The sequence below is a fragment of the Papio anubis genome, chromosome 1, assembly GCF_008728515.1.
Source record: "Papio anubis isolate 15944 chromosome 1, Panubis1.0, whole genome shotgun sequence".
In the NCBI taxonomy this organism is placed as follows: Eukaryota; Metazoa; Chordata; class Mammalia; order Primates; family Cercopithecidae; genus Papio; species Papio anubis.
The window spans coordinates 37,642,178-37,663,569 of NC_044976.1; the positions used below are offsets into that span (position 1 = coordinate 37,642,178).

The 21,392-nt window shown below is 39.2% G+C and overlaps 1 protein-coding gene across 42 annotated transcripts in view; it reads left to right on the forward strand.

The window, feature by feature from the left end:
- MACF1 (microtubule actin crosslinking factor 1) overlaps positions 1-21,392 on the forward strand; it is a 409,997-nt gene that overhangs the window by 344,796 nt on the left and 43,809 nt on the right. For 35 of the 42 annotated variants that reach the window (XM_031667185.1, XM_031667174.1, XM_031667208.1 and 32 more), the window contains 20 exons: positions 3,457-3,616; positions 3,956-4,282; positions 5,243-5,327; positions 6,143-6,384; positions 7,023-7,229; positions 8,866-8,985; positions 9,407-9,514; positions 10,555-10,773; positions 11,692-11,895; positions 12,615-12,623; positions 13,969-14,200; positions 15,465-15,691; positions 16,749-16,871; positions 16,970-17,071; positions 17,696-17,797; positions 17,891-18,064; positions 18,156-18,311; positions 18,452-18,649; positions 19,194-19,322; positions 20,112-20,285. In XM_031667185.1, the coding sequence (XP_031523045.1) occupies positions 3,457-3,616; positions 3,956-4,282; positions 5,243-5,327; positions 6,143-6,384; positions 7,023-7,229; positions 8,866-8,985; positions 9,407-9,514; positions 10,555-10,773; positions 11,692-11,895; positions 12,615-12,623; positions 13,969-14,200; positions 15,465-15,691; positions 16,749-16,871; positions 16,970-17,071; positions 17,696-17,797; positions 17,891-18,064; positions 18,156-18,311; positions 18,452-18,649; positions 19,194-19,322; positions 20,112-20,285 (3,298 nt within the window). The remainder of the gene's footprint in view (positions 1-3,456; positions 3,617-3,955; positions 4,283-5,242; positions 5,328-6,142; positions 6,385-7,022; positions 7,230-8,865; positions 8,986-9,406; positions 9,515-10,554; positions 10,774-11,691; positions 11,896-12,614; positions 12,624-13,968; positions 14,201-15,464; positions 15,692-16,748; positions 16,872-16,969; positions 17,072-17,695; positions 17,798-17,890; positions 18,065-18,155; positions 18,312-18,451; positions 18,650-19,193; positions 19,323-20,111; positions 20,286-21,392) is intronic. The other 7 variants (XM_031667250.1, XM_031667171.1, XM_031667263.1 and 4 more) reach the window with 3 other exon arrangements.

Consider the following 21,392-nt stretch of genomic DNA (forward strand, 5'->3'; position numbering starts at 1 on the left):
TTTGATACTTGGAATTGAAATGTGTCATATTTCTTTTCTATTAGCTTATACTAATATTAGATTTTTTTGCCTTTAGAAGCTAGTCTGTGGTTTTGTTAAATATCTGGGAATTCGAGAGATGCATGAACTTACCTCAATATGTGGTCAAAAAGACAGGCAACAAATCTTCCTCCTCCAAGGAAACATTCCCTTTCTCTTTCCATAGCTATAAGTCATGCTGTCACTTGAGCTTAATAAGTCACATAGATGTCTTTACTTTTATACAGTCCCCAGTTTTAAAATTAAATACCAACTAATGAGAAATCAATAAGAGAGTTATCATTTGTTATTGTACCCTTTACGTTTCCTAGGTAGCCTATGGCAGTCTTCAAATAATTCCCTCTTCAGTCTTTTTATGTCCACCTGCCCATGACTTGCTTATTCCTTACCTGAGTTGCAAAGTATGGCTTGCCCATGTTAGTGGAAGAGACAAAATGGAAAGAATTTGACTGACTTGTATTTCCAGATTTGTACTGCTTATTTTCTTTTCTCTCTGTGCATTTCCAGTAATGGTACCATTAGCTTTCCAGTTTCCTAGGCTTAAAAATTCAACTCCATTTTTACTTTTTTTTTTTAAATTTCTCCTTTATGCCCACATCTATCAGCATGCTAAATTCTGTCTATTTTACTTTACAGTGTCTTTCCTGTCCATCTGTTTCTCTAATTCCCACTCTCCCCTCAGTTCATGACTTAGGAGCTCTCACTAGTTGTATTGAGATAGCTTCTTCACTAATCACTCTACCACTTACCCTCAGGCCTTCCCCTTCCCATCCCCCAGCTGCAGGTGAACCTTTCTGAAATAAGCCTTTAATCATATCTTTTCAGGCTCAGAGACATTTAATTGACTCCCTGTTAAAATAAAACCTTTAGATTATGAGGCTGACACACTGCCTGCTCTACTAAGAAGGTGCTTAAAATAAAATCTGAACTCTAACCCACCATTCAGAGCCCTCTATTTGACCTACCTTTCTTAGTTTCTACTATTCTTCTCACTCCTTGTATTATAGCTGAAGTAAACTATATTCTGTTCTTTAATATCTTCTGACAGTGTCCTAACCCTGTGTCTTATTTTATGGTGTTATAATACATCTTTCATGAAGTGCTTTTGTCCATCTCTCTTCTGTAAAACTTTCCTTTGTTCCCCAAGCATGGAATAACTTTTCCTGCCCCTTCACTGCCATAACTCTTTATCTGTACCTTGTATTATGATCATTATTTTAGGTACTTACCTTCCTGGTCCATAAATTCCTTGAAGTCATGGTTTATCTTATACATATTTTTATGACTCTTTCCTTCTACTTGTTTCCATCCTCCTAGCCTAATATAGTTTCTGGGCCAATCTTTTAAACAGAAACAAATACCAAGAGTAGATATTTGATGCTTCTAAATTATTTTTAGCTCTTCTCCCTAAAAATACCTTAAATTGTATTACAATACATTCTTCAAATTTTCAGATTCCAAAACCAAATGAGTAAGAAAGACATAAAAATTACAGGCAGTTTTTTAAAAATTAAATTCTAGTTTAATAATAATTTTTAATATTGTATATTTTAGTTGCATTGCTTGAAGATATATTTTGAAGGCTGGCATAAACAAACTAGGAAAGAAAGTTTTAGACTTAGATTGCCACTTAAAAAATGTTTTTCTTCATATTCAAACATAATTGAATTTCCAGTAATCAAAATGCCAAATTTTTTAATTTAAATCACTTTTTTTTTTTTTTTTGAGATGGAGTTTCGCTCTGTCGCCCAGGCTGGAGTGTAGTGGCGCGATCTCAGCTCACTGCAAGGTCCGCCTCCCGGGTTCACGCCATTCTCCTGCCTTAGCCTCCCGAGTAGCTGGGACTACAGGCGCCTGCCACCTTGCCAGGCTAGTTTTTTTGTATTTTTTTTAGTAGAGACGGGGTATCACCGTGTTAGCCAGGATGGTCTCGATCTCCTGACCTTATGATCCGCGCGTCTCGGCCTCCCAAAGTGCTGGGATTACAGGCTTGAGCCACCGCGCCCGGACTTTTTTTTTTTTTTTTTGAGATGGAGTTTCGCTCTGTCGCCCAGGCTGGAGTGTAGTGGCGCGATCTCAGCTCACTTCAAGGTCCACCTCCCGGGTTCACACCATTCTCCTGCCTCAGCCTCCTGAGTAGCTGGGACTACAGGTGCCCACCACCACACCCGGCTAATTTTTTATATTTTTAGTAGAAACGGGGTTTCACCATGTTAGCCAGGATGATCTCGATCTCTTGACCTCGTAATCCACCTGCCTCAGCCTCCCAAAGTGCTGGCATTACAGGGGTGGGCCACCATACCCGGCTAAACCACTTTTGTTAAAACAACTTGGTCAGGGCATAACTAGCATAGGGCCTGGCATAAATTAGGTCTTCAGTAAAGGTTTGCTGAACTTAAGTGCATCATATGCTTGCAGGCCTCTTCAGATGCCATATCTTTTAGTCTGTTTTTAGTAATTCAAAGACAACATTATGACCTTTCATTATTCATCTGTGTGCTAATACAGTTCTGTGGTTGTTTTCTTGTCTGTTCTTTGTCAGGCTGTCTCCAGTATCCAGACTTCCTCCTGCCTTTGTAATTTGCTGCTTTTATTTTATAGAATAAAACAAACCACAGGTACTTTGAAAAGAACATCTCTTAGCACCTCTATGGTCTCAGTGACAATCATGTATCCAAAGAAAAGCCAAGCTTAGTATGGATGTTATATTAAATAAGATTCCAAGTGAGATGTAAAGTCTATAGTTTTTTTGTTTTTTTGCAGGGGGAGGGGTGCTTTTTGTGTTGGCAAATTCAGCCAGCATGAGGTTTTCTGTTTCTTTTTTGTTTTTTTGCCTTAAATCTGGATTCTAAGTTATGTTCTGGGGCTTGAAATTACCAGAAGCCTGACTGGATTTTGGGAAGTTGGGGAGGGAGTTCTAGTTCATAGGTGATATACAGTCTTTACTCTTCAGATATCTTCACTCACAAATGAAGGTAGTAGTGACAGAGAGAATGAAAACAGACACCTTTTGCCTCCTTTAAACTTTGTTTTGGTCACATGTTCAAGTGATATATATGCTACATTCTGTTTTGATTTGGGTCAATATGGTATAAGGAGAACATTAGAAGATTTGATTCTGCTGTTGCTACTCACCAGGTGATTGGACAAATCTTTCTTTAAGTCTTCTGAGTCAACTTTCTCTTTTATAATAGGGGGATAATTATTCTGTCCACCTTACAAGGTTATGACAGAATGAGAATAAGGTTAATGGTGTGAAATCCTTTAAAACATCGAAATGCTACGTAATGTGTGTTCTGTTTACTATTGGTATTTAAACTGTACCTGGAAAAAGACTGTTTTTTTACTGAGTATAGTACTATTACCAGTCTTAATGTGACTTTTTTCCTGAGCAGCTTGTTCTATATATTCGTGTAGGCAAAAACAGCTGGAAGACATCCTGGTTCTGGCCAAACAGTTCCATGAGACAGCTGAGCCTATTTCGGACTTCTTATCTGTCACAGAGAAAAAGCTTGCTAACTCAGAACCTGTTGGCACTCAGACTGCCAAAATACAGCAGCAGATCATTCGGCACAAGGTAGGGAATGGTTACAGTAAATGAAAACAGAAAACTGGATTTAGAAATCCTAGAAATGAGTAAACTGCCTGCAGCGTTCTAGAGGATGTGTGTTTTGTGGGTTTAACTTAAAATATGATCAGATTATTAATTGGAAAAGTCACATTCTTGAAATACAAATAGAAATTGATAAGCTACCATTGGAATAAACAGCTTTGTTCCCAATTTTTGTATTATTTTTGCCCTTCAGTCGGTGAATTTTTTAATTGTTTAATTTGTTGTATCATTTGTTAATTCATTTTGTGTTTACTTTTCATTTATTTTGTTTCTGTTATTCATTTTTTCCATCTGGATTTCCAGGCTCTGGAAGAAGACATAGAAAACCATGCAACAGATGTGCACCAGGCAGTCAAAATTGGGCAGTCCCTCTCCTCCCTGACATCTCCTGCAGAACAGGGTGTGCTGTCAGAAAAGATAGACTCATTGCAGGCCCGATACAGTGAAATTCAAGACCGCTGTTGTCGGAAGGCAGCCCTGCTTGAACAAGCTCTGTCTAATGCTAGGCTGTTTGGGGAGGATGAGGTGGAGGTGCTCAACTGGCTGGCTGAGGTTGAGGACAAGCTCAGTTCAGTATTCGTAAAGGATTTCAAACAGGATGTCCTGCACAAACAGCATGCGGACCACCTGGTATTCATGTTTCCATTTTTATTGGTTATGTTATTTTGTTATTTTGTTATTTTGATTCATGTTTCTCTTCATTTATTTATTTTTTTTCTTCATTACACACACTTCAACTTTATTTTATACACAAGTACCTAGTTTGTGGACTTGTTGACTGCCTATCTGTTTTTGAATGAGTCCATGGAAATACTTATATTTAACAAGTTGAATCAGTAATTCTAGAAGATAGTACAGGGTGTAGTCAGTCAGGGGCCATCTGAACTCCAACTCATGATTTACGTTATTAGCTGATGGGTCACTAAGATTCTATTTGAGCAGTTTTATGAAAGATAATGTACTTTAACAAAACCAGATCTATATATGTAGTGCCCAGGATTTGATATTAGATCAAGTTAGAACTTTTAGGATATTTCTGGATTTGCTCAAATTCCGGGGATTCTGTGTCATCTTAATAGAAGAGTTTGCCTTTTTCATTTCATTTTTATGAAATCTGTTTGGAAGCAGTAAAAATAGGTAATTTTTCTTTTAGTCTGATTCTTTTGCTTCATTAACTTTAAACATGAAGAGAGTTTTTAACCAGGATTCTGTTTTAAGTCAGTTTGTTCTTACTGAATTTCTTCTCTTGAACTTTCTGTTTATTCCTTACTTTGGACACAGTAGACAATTTTGCTGAATTTCACTTCTACCTTTCTTGGGTTCAGGTTTGGTACCAATAGATTGGTAAAGCTGATGTAATTCTAAGTTTTTCTCATCCAGTACTTAGGAAAGCTTGCCTATAGGTATCTGATTTAATTATTTTAAATAGTCAGTGGGCTCACCAAAGAGAAAATGAGGGGATCAAATATCTGATGTTTAAATTAAACTAGTATTCATCTCTTTACTTTAAATTTGGTCTCTTAAGGGTCTCACATTTTGTTTCCTTTGTAGTGCCACAGTTTTGGCATTAATGGTATTCTTTCCTTTCAGGCTTTAAATGAAGAAATTGTTAATAGAAAGAAGAATGTAGACCAAGCTATTAAAAATGGTCAGGCTCTTCTAAAACAAACCACAGGTACTTTGAAAAGTGCGTCTCTTAGCACCCCTATGGTCTCAAAGACGATCATGTACCCAAGGAAAGGAGTTCCCTGCCTTAGCCTCTTCTCTATGTATATATGAGAAGCTTAGTATTCACTGATTGTATTCCCTGCTGTGCTCCAGAAGGTTATTTCCTGCTAAATCTTTTGAAAACTAAAACGTTGTCTCACATCTGGTTATAGATGATGATTTCGCCTCTCCTTCAATAGAGGAGCCAGCATCCACTGAAAGGTGCTGGGAACATCGAGAAACATTTGAAGCTGAACTCAGATTTTAATAATTCAGAAATGGCTTCTTTTATCCAGTAGAAAGTTTATTTTATTTCCCATTTGCCCTTAGTATGGGATGGGTGAAATCATTACCACAGAGAGAGAGAGCGTCTATGAAATTAAAGCTCTGGCCGGGCGCGGAGGCTCAAGCCTGTAATCCCAGCACTTTGGGAGGCCCAGACGGGTGGATCACGAGGTCAGGAGATTGAGACCATCCTGGCTAACACGGTGAAACCCCGTCTCTACTAAAAAAATACAAAAAACTAGCCGGGCGAGGTGGCGGGCGCCCGTAGTCCCAGCTACTTGGGAGGCTGAGGCAGGAGAATGGCGTAAACCCGGGAGGCGGAGCTTGCAGTGAGCTGAGATCCGGCCACTGCACTCCAGCTGGGCGACAGAGCGAGACTCCGTCTCAAAAAAAAAAAAAAAAAGAAAGAAATTAAAGCTCTGATTTGAAGAAAGGGGATCAGAGAATCCTCATTCCTAGATCTCTTAAATATGAATAATTGTGTGCTATCTTCCATAGGTGAGGAGGTGTTACTTATCCAGGAAAAACTAGATGGAATAAAGACTCGTTACACAGACATCACAGTTACTAGCTCCAAGGCCCTCAGAACTTTAGAGCAAGCCCGGCAACTGGCCACCAAGTTCCAGTCTACTTACGAGGAACTGACCGGGTGGCTGAAGGAGGTGGAGGAGGAGCTGGCAGCCAGTGGAGGACAGTCTCCCACAGGGGAGCAGATACCCCAGTTTCAGCAAAGACAGAAGGTGAGCTGTTATTTTACCGTAAAAGGAAAAAAAGCCTTCCTCTTTATCAGAATCCTTAAGTTTTATCAACCTTGACCTTAAATATAAACTAAAAATGTGTGCCCCCCTTTCTTATTTACTCATCGACAGTAAGATTTGACATAAAGACATATATGTTACACATACATTATGAAGAAGAAAGTTGAATCAAGTTTGCTTTGTAACATTTTATAACTTACCTCTATTATTTATTCTCTAAAGAGTGCTTCATGGTTTTATTTGATTTCTCTGCAGGATCTAGTATAGTTCTAGATGCATAGAACTATTGTATAGGTACTCGTTAGGTTAAATACTGAGCCTTTGGTTAAAGCAATATTTGTCATTTCTGTTGAAGCAAGGAGATGAAAGAAGTATTACTTGTTTTACCCAGAGACAGTCTGGCTCAAAAAGTCTTACAGACAATTCTAAACAAGCAACAGTGAAGTCTAGTCAGGCTTCAGAATGATTGAAAAATCTGACATGAGAAAAAAATAACTGAAGGAAGGAGGTCAGAGTCCTGCTGGGATGTGTGGTGGTAGAGATAGCACTTTCCACCCAGCACAGCTGCTGATGTGCTTTATTTAGCAAGGTATGGCCTGAAAACTCTTTTCCCTCCTTAGGAATTAAAGAAGGAGGTCATGGAGCACAGGCTGGTGTTGGACACAGTGAATGAGGTGAGCCGTGCTCTCTTAGAGCTGGTGCCCTGGAGAGCCAGAGAAGGGCTGGATAAACTTGTGTCCGATGCTAACGAGCAGTACAAACTAGTCAGTGACACTATTGGACAAAGGGTGGATGAAATTGATGCTGCTATTCAGAGATCACAACAGGTAATGTTTATAATACCTCTGCATTAATATTTTAGACAGTATTGATGTGTGAGATACAGTACTATGACCCACATAAATACAGACTCAGAAATAAGAATGAGCTCAAGCTAAATCTGATGGAATAAATATGTTTCATTGATGGGAAATGATTGGGTAGAAGTTTATGAAGATGGATCCAGGATTTGACCAAAATACTTGACCCCTTTGAGTAGAGAAGTACTTGGAGAAGAGTCTACATGAGGCCTTTTCTTAGCTAATGCCCTGCTAAGAAGGCTGATGGTGATGGGAGTAGATAATATCTAGATTGAAAAGGTCCAAATGCATCACAGTCTTAGTTTGACATGATTAGCTCTCTTAGCATTAGATGGAAGAGGGGACGGAATCAAGAACTATAATTACTATCAAATATGCAAACCAAAATAGCAGAACTATCTAAAATAGAACCTTCTCAGTAAACACAGGTGTCATATTTCCCATGATCTTTTTTCCTTCCTGCTTTCTGGAAAAAAATGATTTGTTCTTTTGTGTAGCTGGATACATACCACTTAATGTGCCGCAGTACAAAAAATAAGTTAATATAACTCCTTAGGATCATAGTGATGAACGTATGCTTTTTGAACCACACAGAAATTTGCTCTGAGTCCAGGTGTATCCCCAGTGTGTCTTTAGAGTTATCCCTAATCTTGGCCAGGTATTTCAATATGAAATTTATTGTGCTTGGGAGAAGCATATTTTAAATATCAATGTATATTGGCCAAGTTGAAGAGGAAGAGATAAAATATTGGGGAGGTCAGGCATAGGAGACGGGGCTCACACCTGTAGTCCCAGCACTTTGGGAGGCTAAGACAGGAGAATCCCTTGAGGGCAAGAGTTCGAGACCAGCCTGGACAACATAACAAGACACCATCTCTACAGAAATATTAAAAAATTAGCCAAGCATGGTGGCAATTGCCTATGTAGTCCTAGCTATTAGAGAGGCTGAGGTGGGAGGATCACTTGAGCCTAGGAGTTAGAGGCTACAGTGAGCTATGATCGTGCTACTGCACTCCAGCCTGAGCAACAGAATCAGACCCTGTCTCTTGAGGGGGCAAGGAAAGGGGGAAGATTGGGGAGCCTTCATGAAACAACAGTCACGTAGAACATGTTCTTTGTTTTCATTATTACATAACCATTTAAAAATGGTGGTGTTCTTCTGGGGTTTTGTGCTACTTCAGCTGAGCGGGCACTTCCAAGTTAGCTTGACTCAGCTGTCTACTGCCATATTAGGTTTATATTTAAACATCTGACTAAACCTACTGTTCCATGTCTGGGTAGGAAAGAGCAATGGCAGGAAGAGTATAGTCTCATAAAAACACTGATTAGAAGCATATTTCTTTTGAAGGGGATTGATATCTGTTACTTCTAGCTATAGAAACTGAGTTCTGTAACTTATTTTAAAGAAATTTAAATATGGTCAGTTCTAACTTGTTTGCATCTTGAATTGTGATTTTATGAAATTCTTCCCAGTTTTGACTCTACTTTGTGAGATATAAACTATATTACTGAAAATCCAGGCCCTGCTGTGTTGAATAAATTACAGTTCTGAGGAGACTTGGCTGTATATAATTTGTTTATTTTTCTTTAATACGTCTATTAGTATGAGCAAGCTGCTGATGCAGAACTAGCTTGGGTTGCTGAAACAAAACGGAAACTGATGGCTCTGGGTCCAATTCGCCTGGAACAGGACCAGACCACAGCTCAGCTTCAGGTACAGAAGGTATGTGCCCACTCTTTCCTGAGCTAACAGAATCATCAGTAACTTAGAGTGACAAGGAGAGTTTCGGACTATCCCATGTCAAGTGGAATAATTTAATGGCATGATGGTAAATAGAAATTAATTTTCTATGTACTTGGTTGAGACGAGGAAGAATTTTTTTTTTTTTTTTTTTTGCTTTGTAAGAAAGGAAAAATAGGCCCATTAATCCATAATTAGCAATTTCCTTGGTGATTTTTAGGAGAGTAGAAATTTTTGTAAGCTAGTAAAAAGATAAGCTAAAGAAGATGTTGGATAGGCAAAGTGTCAAACTGTATAAGAACAATTTTTAATGTGGCTTTTTCATGGATTTTGTCTTAACCTTCAGTAACACAGGAAAAGGGTCTTTTTACTTCTTGACTTAACTACATTTTACTTTTCAAAGGCTTTCTCCATTGACATTATTCGACACAAAGATTCAATGGATGAACTCTTCAGTCACCGTAGTGAAATCTTTGGCACATGTGGGGAGGAGCAGAAAACTGTATTACAGGTGAATTACATTTATTTATTTGCCATATTGTTCCTGTCTTGATCATGGTGAATTAGAAGCACAATTGTGAAATGATGGTTTAAGGCTTTTTCCTTCCTGGACTTTTCTTACAATTGTTATTACAGTCCAGCTTTATCCTTCTAAAAGGTCATACCTAAGTTTTAAAAGGATTGGTCAAGATAGTTTGTTGGCAGGTTTTTTTGTTTTGTTTTGTTTTGTTTTATAAAGGATATATTTAACCACAGTTTCCTCAGAAATACTCATAAACTGAGCTACTTATCCTAAACATTTGAAGCATAAATGGCAGGTTTCTGGAGACTTTTTTTTAATCAGAAGAAAAATGACAGGCAAAACTTGGATAGGCAAAGATTCCATCGTAGCCCCTTAGATGTTCAGTTTTAAACTGATCCATTATAATAATACTATATTGGCCAGGCACGGTGGCTGATGCCTGTTATCCCAGCGTTTTGGGAGGCCAAGGTGGGTAGATTACCTGAGGTCAGCAGTTTGAGACCAGCCTGGCCAACATGGAGAAACCCTGTCTCTACTAAAAATACAAAAATTAGCTGGACCTGGCGGCGGGAACCTGTAATCCCAGCTACTCGGGAAGCTGAAGCAGGAGAATCCCTTGAACCCAGGAGGCGGAGGTTGCAGTGAGCCGAGATCACGCCACTGCACTCCAGCCTTGGTGACAAAGTGAGACACTGTCTCAAAAACATATATAATAATAATAATGCTATATCTAAGGTTGTGTGTCATTACTGAAAGATTAAATTTGCTGTGTTTTTCTTACACTATTTTACTGCCTTTTAAACTTTTATCTTTTAAAAATTAGAAATAAAATACATGTATGATAGGAAAATTAGAAAATTTCAGGTAAGTATAAAGAAAATAAAAATCACTTCTAATCTTACTTTATTCATATTTTAAAATAATTTGTGTATTCTTTTAGACTTTTTAATGTATATATACCTACTTTTTTTCTTAAGAGTTTATAATAGTAACACTTAAACTTTTTTTTTTTTTTTTTACTCACCTAGGAAAAGACAGAGTCTCTAATACAGCAATATGAAGCCATTAGCCTACTCAATTCAGAGCGTTATGCCCGCCTAGAGCGGGCCCAGGTCTTAGTAAACCAGTTTTGGGAAACTTACGAAGAGCTCAGCCCCTGGATTGAGGAAACTCGGGCACTAATAGCACAGTTACCCCCTCCAGCCATTGATCATGAGCAGCTCAGGCAGCAACAAGAGGAAATGAGGGTAAGGAGCATGCCAAATTTCATTTTATTGCTCTAAAATGGTCTCTATAATTTATTTAAAAACAACATTTCTTAGTGTCTATAGGTGCAAGTTCTGTGTTATGAAGTTAATTCTTAATCAGTTAGAATTCCTTTCATAATATATAATCTGAATTATTTCCTTTGTTGTTTAATATCAATTGATTAAACACTAAGATTATAGAGATATCGAGAACCTTGGAATGACAGAGCTAAAAGAAGCAACTCACTAAAAATCAATGGAATTTAAAATATTTCCGGGGATAGTAGCATGTTGTTACACTCAAGGTGTGGTTGGATGGTACTTTCTACTTAGGCACCAACTGGAGTGAAAGCCATGAGGTAATGTCAGAAGGCATTTGCTCTGTATAGTTAATGACACTTTAAAATGTTTATTTCTGGTTTATGGCTTGTGCTTATTGCTATTCCTATAAGTGGAAGGATATAAACTGGACGTAGCCAACAGTAAAGTCAAGGAGTGGTTGGATTGCCAAAAATGTTGCTATTCATAGCTTATCCAGCTTGGTATCTCAGTCTGGGGAGGTAGACAATTATTAAACCATGTAGAGTAAAATAGAGTACATAGAAGTACTTATGATTACAGAAGAGTGTGGAGTAGACTTGTATGACACAGGTGGTAGGGGAAGAGAAGAGAGGATGTTTCCAGGAAGGCTGCTAGGGTGATGAGACATCAGAACTGACTTTTAAAAATTAAGAGAATTGGGTAGAATCAGAACCTAAGATTTAGGTGTTTTTCTGTTCCTGCACAAATGGTGAGATGCTGGGCCTTGCTGGTTTTTAACAATTTTGTTTGTTCCTCTTAAAGTTGATATTAGCTCTGAACAAAGTAAGTGAACTGGTATAAAAGTATTCATTATGGTTTAATTGTTTTTTTACCTAGCAATTAAGGGAATCTATTGCTGAACACAAACCTCATATTGACAAACTACTAAAGATAGGCCCACAACTAAAGGAATTAAACCCCGAGGAAGGGGAAATGGTGGAAGAAAAATACCAGAAAGCAGAAAACATGTATGCCCAAATAAAGGAGGAGGTGCGCCAGCGAGCCCTGGCTCTGGATGAGGCCGTGTCCCAGTCCGCACAGGTATGTGTGTGTCTGACACTCATAACCTTCAACTGTCTGCTGTTCTAAACAAGAGGTCTCTGTATCAGGTATGCCTCTGTGCTCAGCAATGTCCAGACCAGCATGTTAATACTTGATTGGTATATAGAACAGAAAGCTTAGCCTATCTGCATTTTTATTCCAAGGAACATTGGCATACTGACATTCTGAGGAGAGTGAAATGCATCTTGGCTGGTATATATTGTCTGTTGATGGTTTCTCTGAAAACTTTATGTTGTGATGATCCTTTAGCACATGAGTTTGAATAAATCTACCTTGCAGATTCAAAAGCTGTGACTGCCTCAAAAAAGTGTTTGTTGAACCTGTTACTTTTTAGCTTTAGAGCAACAGCACATTAGTTTTCTTAAGCAACCAGCTAACTCATATTTAAGATGCTTGAGTAGGGAGTAGTAAGAGCCAAAGAGAAGCATAAACCAGCAGAGGGGTTTAAAGCATGTAACTACATACTTTCAACTAATATATTACTCTTAGTGGTACTGTTGTCATGTCTGGGTATTTTATTCCTATGTTTAGTCAATATTCTTGGTTAATATTTGTACTTACTCAAGTTTCTCCCCCCACCTTCCGTCCCATCTCTCACTCACATTGTGGAATGTGTTACTTTGTGTTGTTGCTGCCTGCTCCTGTCTTCCCCACATCGTCACATTTCATTGTTGTGTTGACCGCGCCCACCATTACAGATTACAGAGGTAAGGTACCCATCCCCATTGGGACTAGGGTGTTCTTATAATGCTGAAAATTGAGGTCATTACCTATAAGGGAATTTCCCTTAACTTTAGTGGAATAAATTTAATTAGTGCAGTTTATTATGTCAGTTTCATCTGGGGTGGAACCTAGACGTGAGAGAGTGATGGGAAGTGATTTTGTTAAAAGGAGTCCCACCATGTTTTTTCTATAGGACACTTGAAATTGATAAGCCTTTCTCTAACTAAAACCAGAGTTGGTTTGAGATAGATTTTTCTTAGGAGGCAAGCTTATCTGTTTTGCTCTCTTTTCTCCCCTCTCTGCATCAAATTTTAATGAGAACTTTTCAGTTGTAGTCATGTTCTTCAAAGTACCAGAAAACTGGGACAGTAATAATTCTTTAAGAACAAGGTTAGATTTGGTCTTCCTTAATTACCTTAAATTATTCCAACATTTTTTCCTCTTACTGTTCGATAAGGTGGGTCATTAAATTGCATGCCATGATACTTTTAAACTACAAGTCGTGTAGCATATTAAGTTCCCCATCCATTTACACAGCTGGTGGAGGGCATCTAACTTGTTGGTCTAGTCTGTTGCATGCAACTGTCATCTCAGATGTTGACATACTGACTCTCAGCAGTTTCATAGTCTTGTCCCTTTTTTGTTACATGAGTTGGAATAGGAGAAATATTGTGGCAGCACTAAAGATTTGAATTGGTTTCTAGTATATTCATATATTTAGAGTCTTAAAATAAATATTGGCTTTTTTTTTTTTTTTTTCCTAATGGGCCAGTTCTGGTGTACTATGCCCAAAACAGTTTTGGAGTTTTTTTGTGTGTTTTTTTGTTTTGTTTTGTTTTGTTTTGTTTGAGACAGAGTCTTACTCTGTCACCCAGGCTGGAGTGCAGTGGCACAATCTCAGCTCACTGCAACCTCTGCCCCCCAGGTTCAAGTGATTCGTGCCTCAGCCTCCCTAGTAGCTGGGACTACAGGCGCACACCACCAAGGCCGGCTAATTTTTTGATTTTTAGTAGGGACAGAGTTTCACCATGTTGGCCAGGCTGGTCTCGAACTCCTGACCTCAGGTGATCCACACACCTCAGCCTCCCAAGGTGCTGGGAGTGAGCCACACAGGTGTGAGCCACTGCCCCTCACACACACAGGTGTGAGCCACTGCCCCTGGCCCAAAACAGTTTCTTAACCAAACTCAACACTTAACAGCCATTGGGCTAGACTGAACACAGGTTATCCTAAACAGTACTAGGACAATATCTTGTCCTTATTCCTTAACATTTCCCCAAGAAGAGTGATGAGGTATGCTGTGATGGTAATGTTCCAACATTTGTTTAGTTTCATGATAAAATTGAGCCTATGTTGGAGACACTGGAGAATCTTTCCTCTCGCCTACGTATGCCACCACTGATCCCTGCTGAAGTAGACAAGATCAGAGAGTGCATCAGTGACAATAAGAGTGCCACCGTGGAGCTAGAAAAACTGCAGCCATCCTTTGAGGCCTTGAAGCGCCGTGGAGAGGAGCTCATTGGACGATCTCAGGGAGCAGACAAGGATCTGGCTGCAAAAGGTGCTTGATGACTGTCATTATTTTTAAAAATCAACAGAATAAATTCTAGGCTGTGGTTATTTTCAGCATCCCACCAGATTTATTTCTTTCTTTGAATGTAAAGGCAGTCCCCAGTAATGAGTATTCCAGAAAGTCATTGGAAAATCATTTGGAATTCAGAACACATTTCCCCATTGAAACAAGGTTACAATTGGTAGTTAGATTCCCAGGCCAGGAAACAAAAGCTCCTTTAACCCCTAACGTGAGTAAACTAGGGTATCAGTAGTGGGTAGAACATAGCTACCTTTTGTAACACTTTCCATGGGAAACATACAAGTTTAACACAGAACACTGGAAACAGAGTTCTCATCTCAGCCCTTTTGTAAGTTAGGGGGTTTGTATACTAGCACTACCTTTATAGTAGGTGATAGCTCATTTCTGGATTACTTCTGTAATCCCTTTATGTGGGAGACCAATGTAAGAGGAAAACACTAGTGTAGAAATAGGCCAGGGCCACCCGCAGTGGCTCATGCCTGTAACCCCAGCACTTTGGGAGGCTGAGGTGGGCAAATCACTCAAGGCCAGGAGTTCGACACCAGCCTGGCCAACATAGCAAAATTTTGTAAAAATACAAAAATTGGCTGGGCGTGGTGGTGTGCGCCTGTAATCTCAACCATTCAGGAGGCTGAGGCGGAAGAATCACTTGAACCTGGGAGGCAGGTGAGCCAAGATCACGCCGCTGCACTCCAGCCTGGGTGACAGAGTGAAATTCCCTCTCTTTAAAAAAAATAAATAAATAAATAAATAAATAATAGGCCAGGTGCGGTGGCTCATGCTGATAATCCAAGCACTTTGGGAGGGCAAAGCGGGTGGATCACCTGAGGTCAGGAATTTGAGACCAGCCTGGCCAACATGGTGAAACCCCGACTCTACTAAAAATATAAAAATTAGCCGGGCATGGTGGCGCATGCCTGTAATCCTGGCTACTTGGGAGGCTGAGGCAGGAGAATCTCTGGAACCCGGAGGCAGAGGTTGCAGTGAGCCGAGATTGCACCACTGCACTCCAGTCTGGGTGACAAGAGCAAGACTCAAAAAAGAAAAGAAGAAAAGAAAGAAAGAATAGTAAAACTAAAATAGAAAATTATCCTTTAGTTATAAATGCTTAGCATTTTTTTTTTTAAAGATAGTTTCGTTGAAAAGGTCAGAGTTAGATGGAATTTCTGAAGAGACCAATTTCAGGCTCTTAGGGAAGTTCTATTCATATCTCTTTTTTTAACCTGCTCAGAAATCCAGGATAAATTGGATCAAATGGTATTCTTCTGGGAGGACATCAAAGCTCGGGCCGAAGAGCGAGAAATCAAATTTCTTGATGTCCTTGAATTAGCAGAGAAGTTCTGGTATGACATGGCAGCTCTCCTGACCACCATCAAAGACACCCAGGATATTGTCCATGACTTGGAAAGCCCAGGCATTGATCCTTCCATCATCAAACAACAGGTTGAAGCTGCTGAGGTAAGAAGGAAACAAAACCTTTTCTCTTAGGTGTCTGTCCTCTAGAAAAAGCACTTTATCAAATCAAAGTGAGGTATGTTAATAGCTTAGCCAGGCTGAGTACCTTAAAGGTTTCTGTTTTTGTTTTTGTTTTTTGCTCTTGTCACCCAGGCTGGAATGCAATTGCATGATCTTGGCTCACTGCAACCTCCGCCTCCCGGGTTCAAGCGGTTCTCCTGCCTCAGCCTCCTGAGTAGCTGGGATTACAGGCATGCACCACTATGCCTGGCTAATTTTTGTATTTTTAGTAGAGACGGGCGGGGAGGGTTCCCCATATTGACCAGCTGGTTCCAAACTCCTGACCTCAGATGATCCACCCACCTCGGCCTCCCAAAGTGCTGGGATTACAGGTGTGAGCCACTGCTCCAGGCCTAAAGTTTCTTTTTAAGTTGAGACATTCTCCAATTGAAAAAAACCTGCTCATTATATTACATTTCTTAAGTGTAGAAAAATAGATGGTAGACAATAAAAATCGATTTTTGGACTCATTATCTAGAGATAACAGTTGTTACTTTGACATACTTTTTTCTAGTCTTTTGGTGCTTTTTTCTTTTTTTTCTTTTTTTTTCTTTTTATTTTTTATTTTTATTTTTTTGAGACAGCCTCTCACTGCAACCCAGGCTGGATTGCAGTAGCACGATCTTGGCTCACTGCAACCTCCACCTCCCAGGCTCAAGCAATCCAACCATCTCAGCCTACCTAGTAGCTGGGACTACAGTCATATGCCACCACACCCGGCTATTTTTTTGGAGGCAGGAAGGGATGAACCTTTGGTAAATGATTGAAGCTCACTGTGCCTTTTCTATACTATTTTATATATACATATATCTATATGTAATACATATTTTGTGTATATGAAAAATAACCACTTAGAGTCTGAAGCTTTAGCGTCCAGATAAGTGAAATTGACAGTTACATTGCACATCTGCTATTGATGGGGTATAAATCACATTTGCAAAGTTTGGTAAGTTCTGTTCTGTTTTCTGTTTTGGCTTATATTCTGTTCATTTACATGTAGACTATTAAGGAAGAGACAGATGGTCTGCATGAGGAGCTGGAGTTTATTCGGATCCTTGGAGCAGATTTGATTTTTGCCTGTGGAGAAACTGAGAAGCCTGAAGTGAGGAAGAGCATTGATGAGGTGCGGAGAAATGGATGAGGCATTCAGTTAGAACATTAGTGGGCTCAGACTGAAGAGTGATACTGATTGAAGAATGTGATTGAATGTTTTTCCCCTAGATGAATAATGCTTGGGAGAACTTAAACAAAACATGGAAAGAGAGGCTAGAAAAACTTGAGGATGCTATGCAAGCTGCTGTGCAGTATCAGGACACTCTTCAGGTGAGAGGCCAGTAGGTGACCACCAAGGAAATACAGGTTCTGTTTTTTGTCATTTTTATCATTTTCAGAATTCAGCACAAGAGTGGATCACCTTCACAGGACTGCAGACCTAAGATAGTGCTATTTCCACAAATCTAGCCAAAGTTCCCCACTTGTAGTGAAAAAAGTAGTGACATCTGTCTGAATTCTTACTCTTCCTGCCATTTTTATCGTTCCCTGCTCATCATAGATTCATTCAACTATGTTGTGAAGCTGGTCTTACTGTGAAAGTCATTGCTTGCCAGAGGTTCCAAACCCAGGTTATCTTCAAGCACAGTTTGGCACAGTTACTTCAGAACACCATGAGCTTGCTAGCTGGGATTAAGAAATCTTAACTTTTATTCAAATTTAGTATTTCCGAATTGTACTTTATTTTGAACATTATTTTGATAATGTTGGCTCCATTATTAAATCACTGTATTATTAATAAAGATCATTATTCCTTATTTGTGCCCCTTACCTAAAATCACAAACAGCACAAGGTGCTTTGATTGATTTATGTCTTCTTATGTTAGCAGGGATAATGTTCATTCTCTCCCAAATACTTCTGGTTGTTTTTGACTGTTTACTTGTCTTTTGTTCTAGTCTATGTTTGACTGGCTAGATAACACTGTGATTAAACTCTGCACCATGCCCCCTGTTGGCACGGACCTCAATACTGTTAAAGATCAGTTAAATGAAATGAAGGTTTGTATCTGGGTATGGCTTTTGAAGAACAGTTGTTTTATTTTAGTTTTTAAAGACTTGATTTGATGTTAACATTGAGTGTGTCTTTGGCAGGAGTTCAAAGTCGAAGTTTACCAGCAGCAAATTGAGATGGAGAAGCTTAATCACCAGGGTGAACTGATGTTAAAGAAAGCTACTGATGAGACAGACAGAGACATTATACGAGAACCACTGACAGAACTCAAACACCTCTGGGAGAACCTGGGTGAGAAAATTGCCCACCGACAGGTAAGGCAGGTGGTAGATGACATCAGTGAACTACTCTCTGCTCTTTTCTAATTTCCTAATGAATGTTCCCTTTCTGTCTTTTCCTGAGTAGCACAAACTAGAAGGTGCTCTGTTGGCCCTTGGTCAGTTCCAACATGCCTTAGAGGAACTAATGAGTTGGCTGACTCATACTGAAGAGTTGTTAGATGCTCAGAGACCAATAAGTGGAGACCCAAAAGTCATTGAAGTTGAGCTCGCAAAACACCATGTAAGTATTTTCATTTCTTCATCTCTAACCCTATTGAGACCAGATATTGCCACCAGAAGCATTCGAATGTTGTGTATACCTTAGAGAACCAAGTTAGATGATATCCATGGAGATAAATTATGTTGTTCAACATTTTTTAGGTCCTAAAAAATGATGTTTTGGCTCATCAAGCCACAGTGGAAACAGTCAACAAAGCTGGCAATGAGCTTCTTGAATCCAGTGCTGGAGATGATGCCAGCAGCTTAAGGAGCCGTTTGGAAACCATGAACCAATGCTGGGAGTCAGTGTTACAGAAAACAGAGGAGAGGGAGCAGCAGCTTCAGTCAACTCTGCAGCAGGTACATGTGACATCCAAGTGAGGTAGGAAGAGCTATACAGATAACAGAAAGCCTGTCTAAGAGAGAGGAGATCAATTTGAAAAGCAAAGAACCCCTTATGTCTTGAGGGGAAGGTTCATACTGTGCTGTAATTTATCTGGAAAGAGCAGCTTTTGATTGGGTAGTTCTTTTTTGAATTCGTTTGTAGCTCAGTCTTTTTATTCACTATTCAAAGTTAGTAGATCTTCACTTGTATGATTCCCTTTTTGTGTTGGATCAAGTCAGGTCTCTCCCTGTTCAAGAGTACCTTAATCATATAGTCAATTCACCTGATTGTGTCAAGCATTTATAATATGTTATAGTGAGGTCTAAAGGGTTCTGCTAGATTCTAACAATAATATTGGCCCCATGCTAATCTGGCAACAGAACAACTTTGCCAGAGAGCAGCCCAGAATTCCTCCCTCAAGATAAATTCCTCATATCATTTGGAAAGTTTACTTTTGAAGCTGAGAATTGATTACTGATGTGGTTGACATATTTCTTTCTATATCTTTTTTCTCAAAAGGCCCAGGGCTTCCACAGTGAAATTGAAGATTTCCTCTTGGAACTTACTAGAATGGAGAGCCAGCTTTCTGCATCTAAGCCCACAGGAGGACTTCCTGAAACTGCTAGGGAACAGCTTGATACACATATGGTAATAGCAGTTTTTTTAAATTGAGTATAAGCATCCCATATTCAATAGCTCCCTTCCAAGTTCATAGTGATGTATTAATATGTATCTGGAAATCTACAAAGTAGTGCATTTTTATCAAAAATATAGTATAACCTTTGGGGATTGCTGCCTGTTACAGGCTTCTAATACCTTACAGTAGGCAGCAGTAGTGACAGGCAAGGGTCAGCTGGAAATTTTGAGTTAATCGGCTTTATTGGCACACATATATTGACTTGAAGATGACAGCATCAAGAAGAAAAATATGTAACACAGATGTGTTTGTACTTAAGAAGGAAACTACTTAATGGAGGTTTATGGAAATCAAATAGTTACTAACAGTATTTCAAGAATGCATGCTAGAACCAAAAGCAACATAATTTCTAGGCAAATTTTTCATGAAAAGTGGAAATAGATTATTGGAGTCTTTTGAGGGATCTCTAATCCTTAAAAATGTTTTTCTTCTATGGGTGATAAAATTATTTTAATATTTTAATTTGTCACTTGTTATTTTATTTAGTAAAATATGTTAATATTTACATTTTAATACAAATGAATTCTAAGTAATTAGTATTTCCTTATTACAGCTACTTTTATTATTAAGTATGGTGGGTCTCATTCCCTTATAGCTCAGCACTTGCACTGATTCCAAAAGAATGGCTTTTAATCAAGATGATCTCTTCCTGGACTTTCCCAGACTCTGCTACAGAATCTATATGTAGGTGTCTTCCAGAGAATGGGTATAATTGATATCTTTCCTGCCTTTTCTTGTAGGAACTCTATTCCCAGCTGAAAGCCAGGGAAGAGACTTATAATCAACTGCTTGACAAGGGCAGACTCATGCTTCTAAGCCGTGACGACTCTGGGTCTGGCTCCAAGACAGAACAGAGTGTAGCACTTTTGGAGCAGAAGTGGCATGCGGTCAGCAGTAAGATGGAAGAAAGAAAGGTACAGTGTATGATCCCCATGTTTGAGTAATTTACTGACTGACTGCATGTATAATAATTGCCATCTTATTTATATGAAGATTTTTTGAAGACCAGGGTATTGTAACAGAAGTTGCAGAACTGATTCTGTCCGTGTTGAGTCGCATTGATGTTATAAGTTTCTGTTGTTGTTTGCTTATATAATTATTCATTCCTTACCTGTTAAGACATTACTGCCATTGTTGCTCCATGGTGGGTTTTATGTCCTATATTAATCATCAATTTGTCTTCTACTTAAAAACAAGATTTTGCTGGAGTTGGTGTCTTGGAGTTGAGAGATTGGGGACAGGGCATGTAGGGACGATGACTAATAATTCTCCACAAGGAATTTGGTTCCTAATGTAAATGCAGTATGCAAGGAAATTTACTAGAAATCAAGAGAGAAGTAAATTATATGACCTCTTCCTACTCATCCTCAAAGATCAAATTCTCTTCTCTACAAAATAATGAAAGATGATTAGGGATGAAGGTGTTTGCCCAAAAAGATTATTTTTTATGAGTACAGAGTTTCACTGTATTTTTTGCTGGTCAGATCAAGTATGCAATATATACATAAACCTGTTGACCACATTCACTCAATGAATAGTTATTGAGCAAGTGTGTGCCAAGCCCCGTGCCTGATTTATGGTGGAAACACTAAAGATGACCCTATCATTGGGAAATTAATGAACAGAAGGACATAAAACACATGAATATCTTGAGAGAAGCATTAATTTCCTAAAAGCCTTCTAGCATGGGATTGGGTAATTTGGTTATGTAAAGAATGGCTAAAGGACCTAAGTGTATGCTAATTCTTGGACAGGGCCAGACCTGGGGGCTCGCACCTGTAATTCCAGCACTTGGGAGGCTGATGCAGGAGGATTGCTTAACACCAGGAGTTTGAGACCAGCCTGGGCAATATAGCAAGACCCCATCTCTACAAAAATACCTAAAAATTAGCCAGGTGTGATGGCACATGCCTGTAGTCCTAGCTACTTGGGAGGCTGAAGTAGGAGGCTCACCTGATCCTGGAGGGTTGAGGCTGCAGTGAGAGGTGATGGTGCCACTGCATTCTAGCTTGGGTGACATC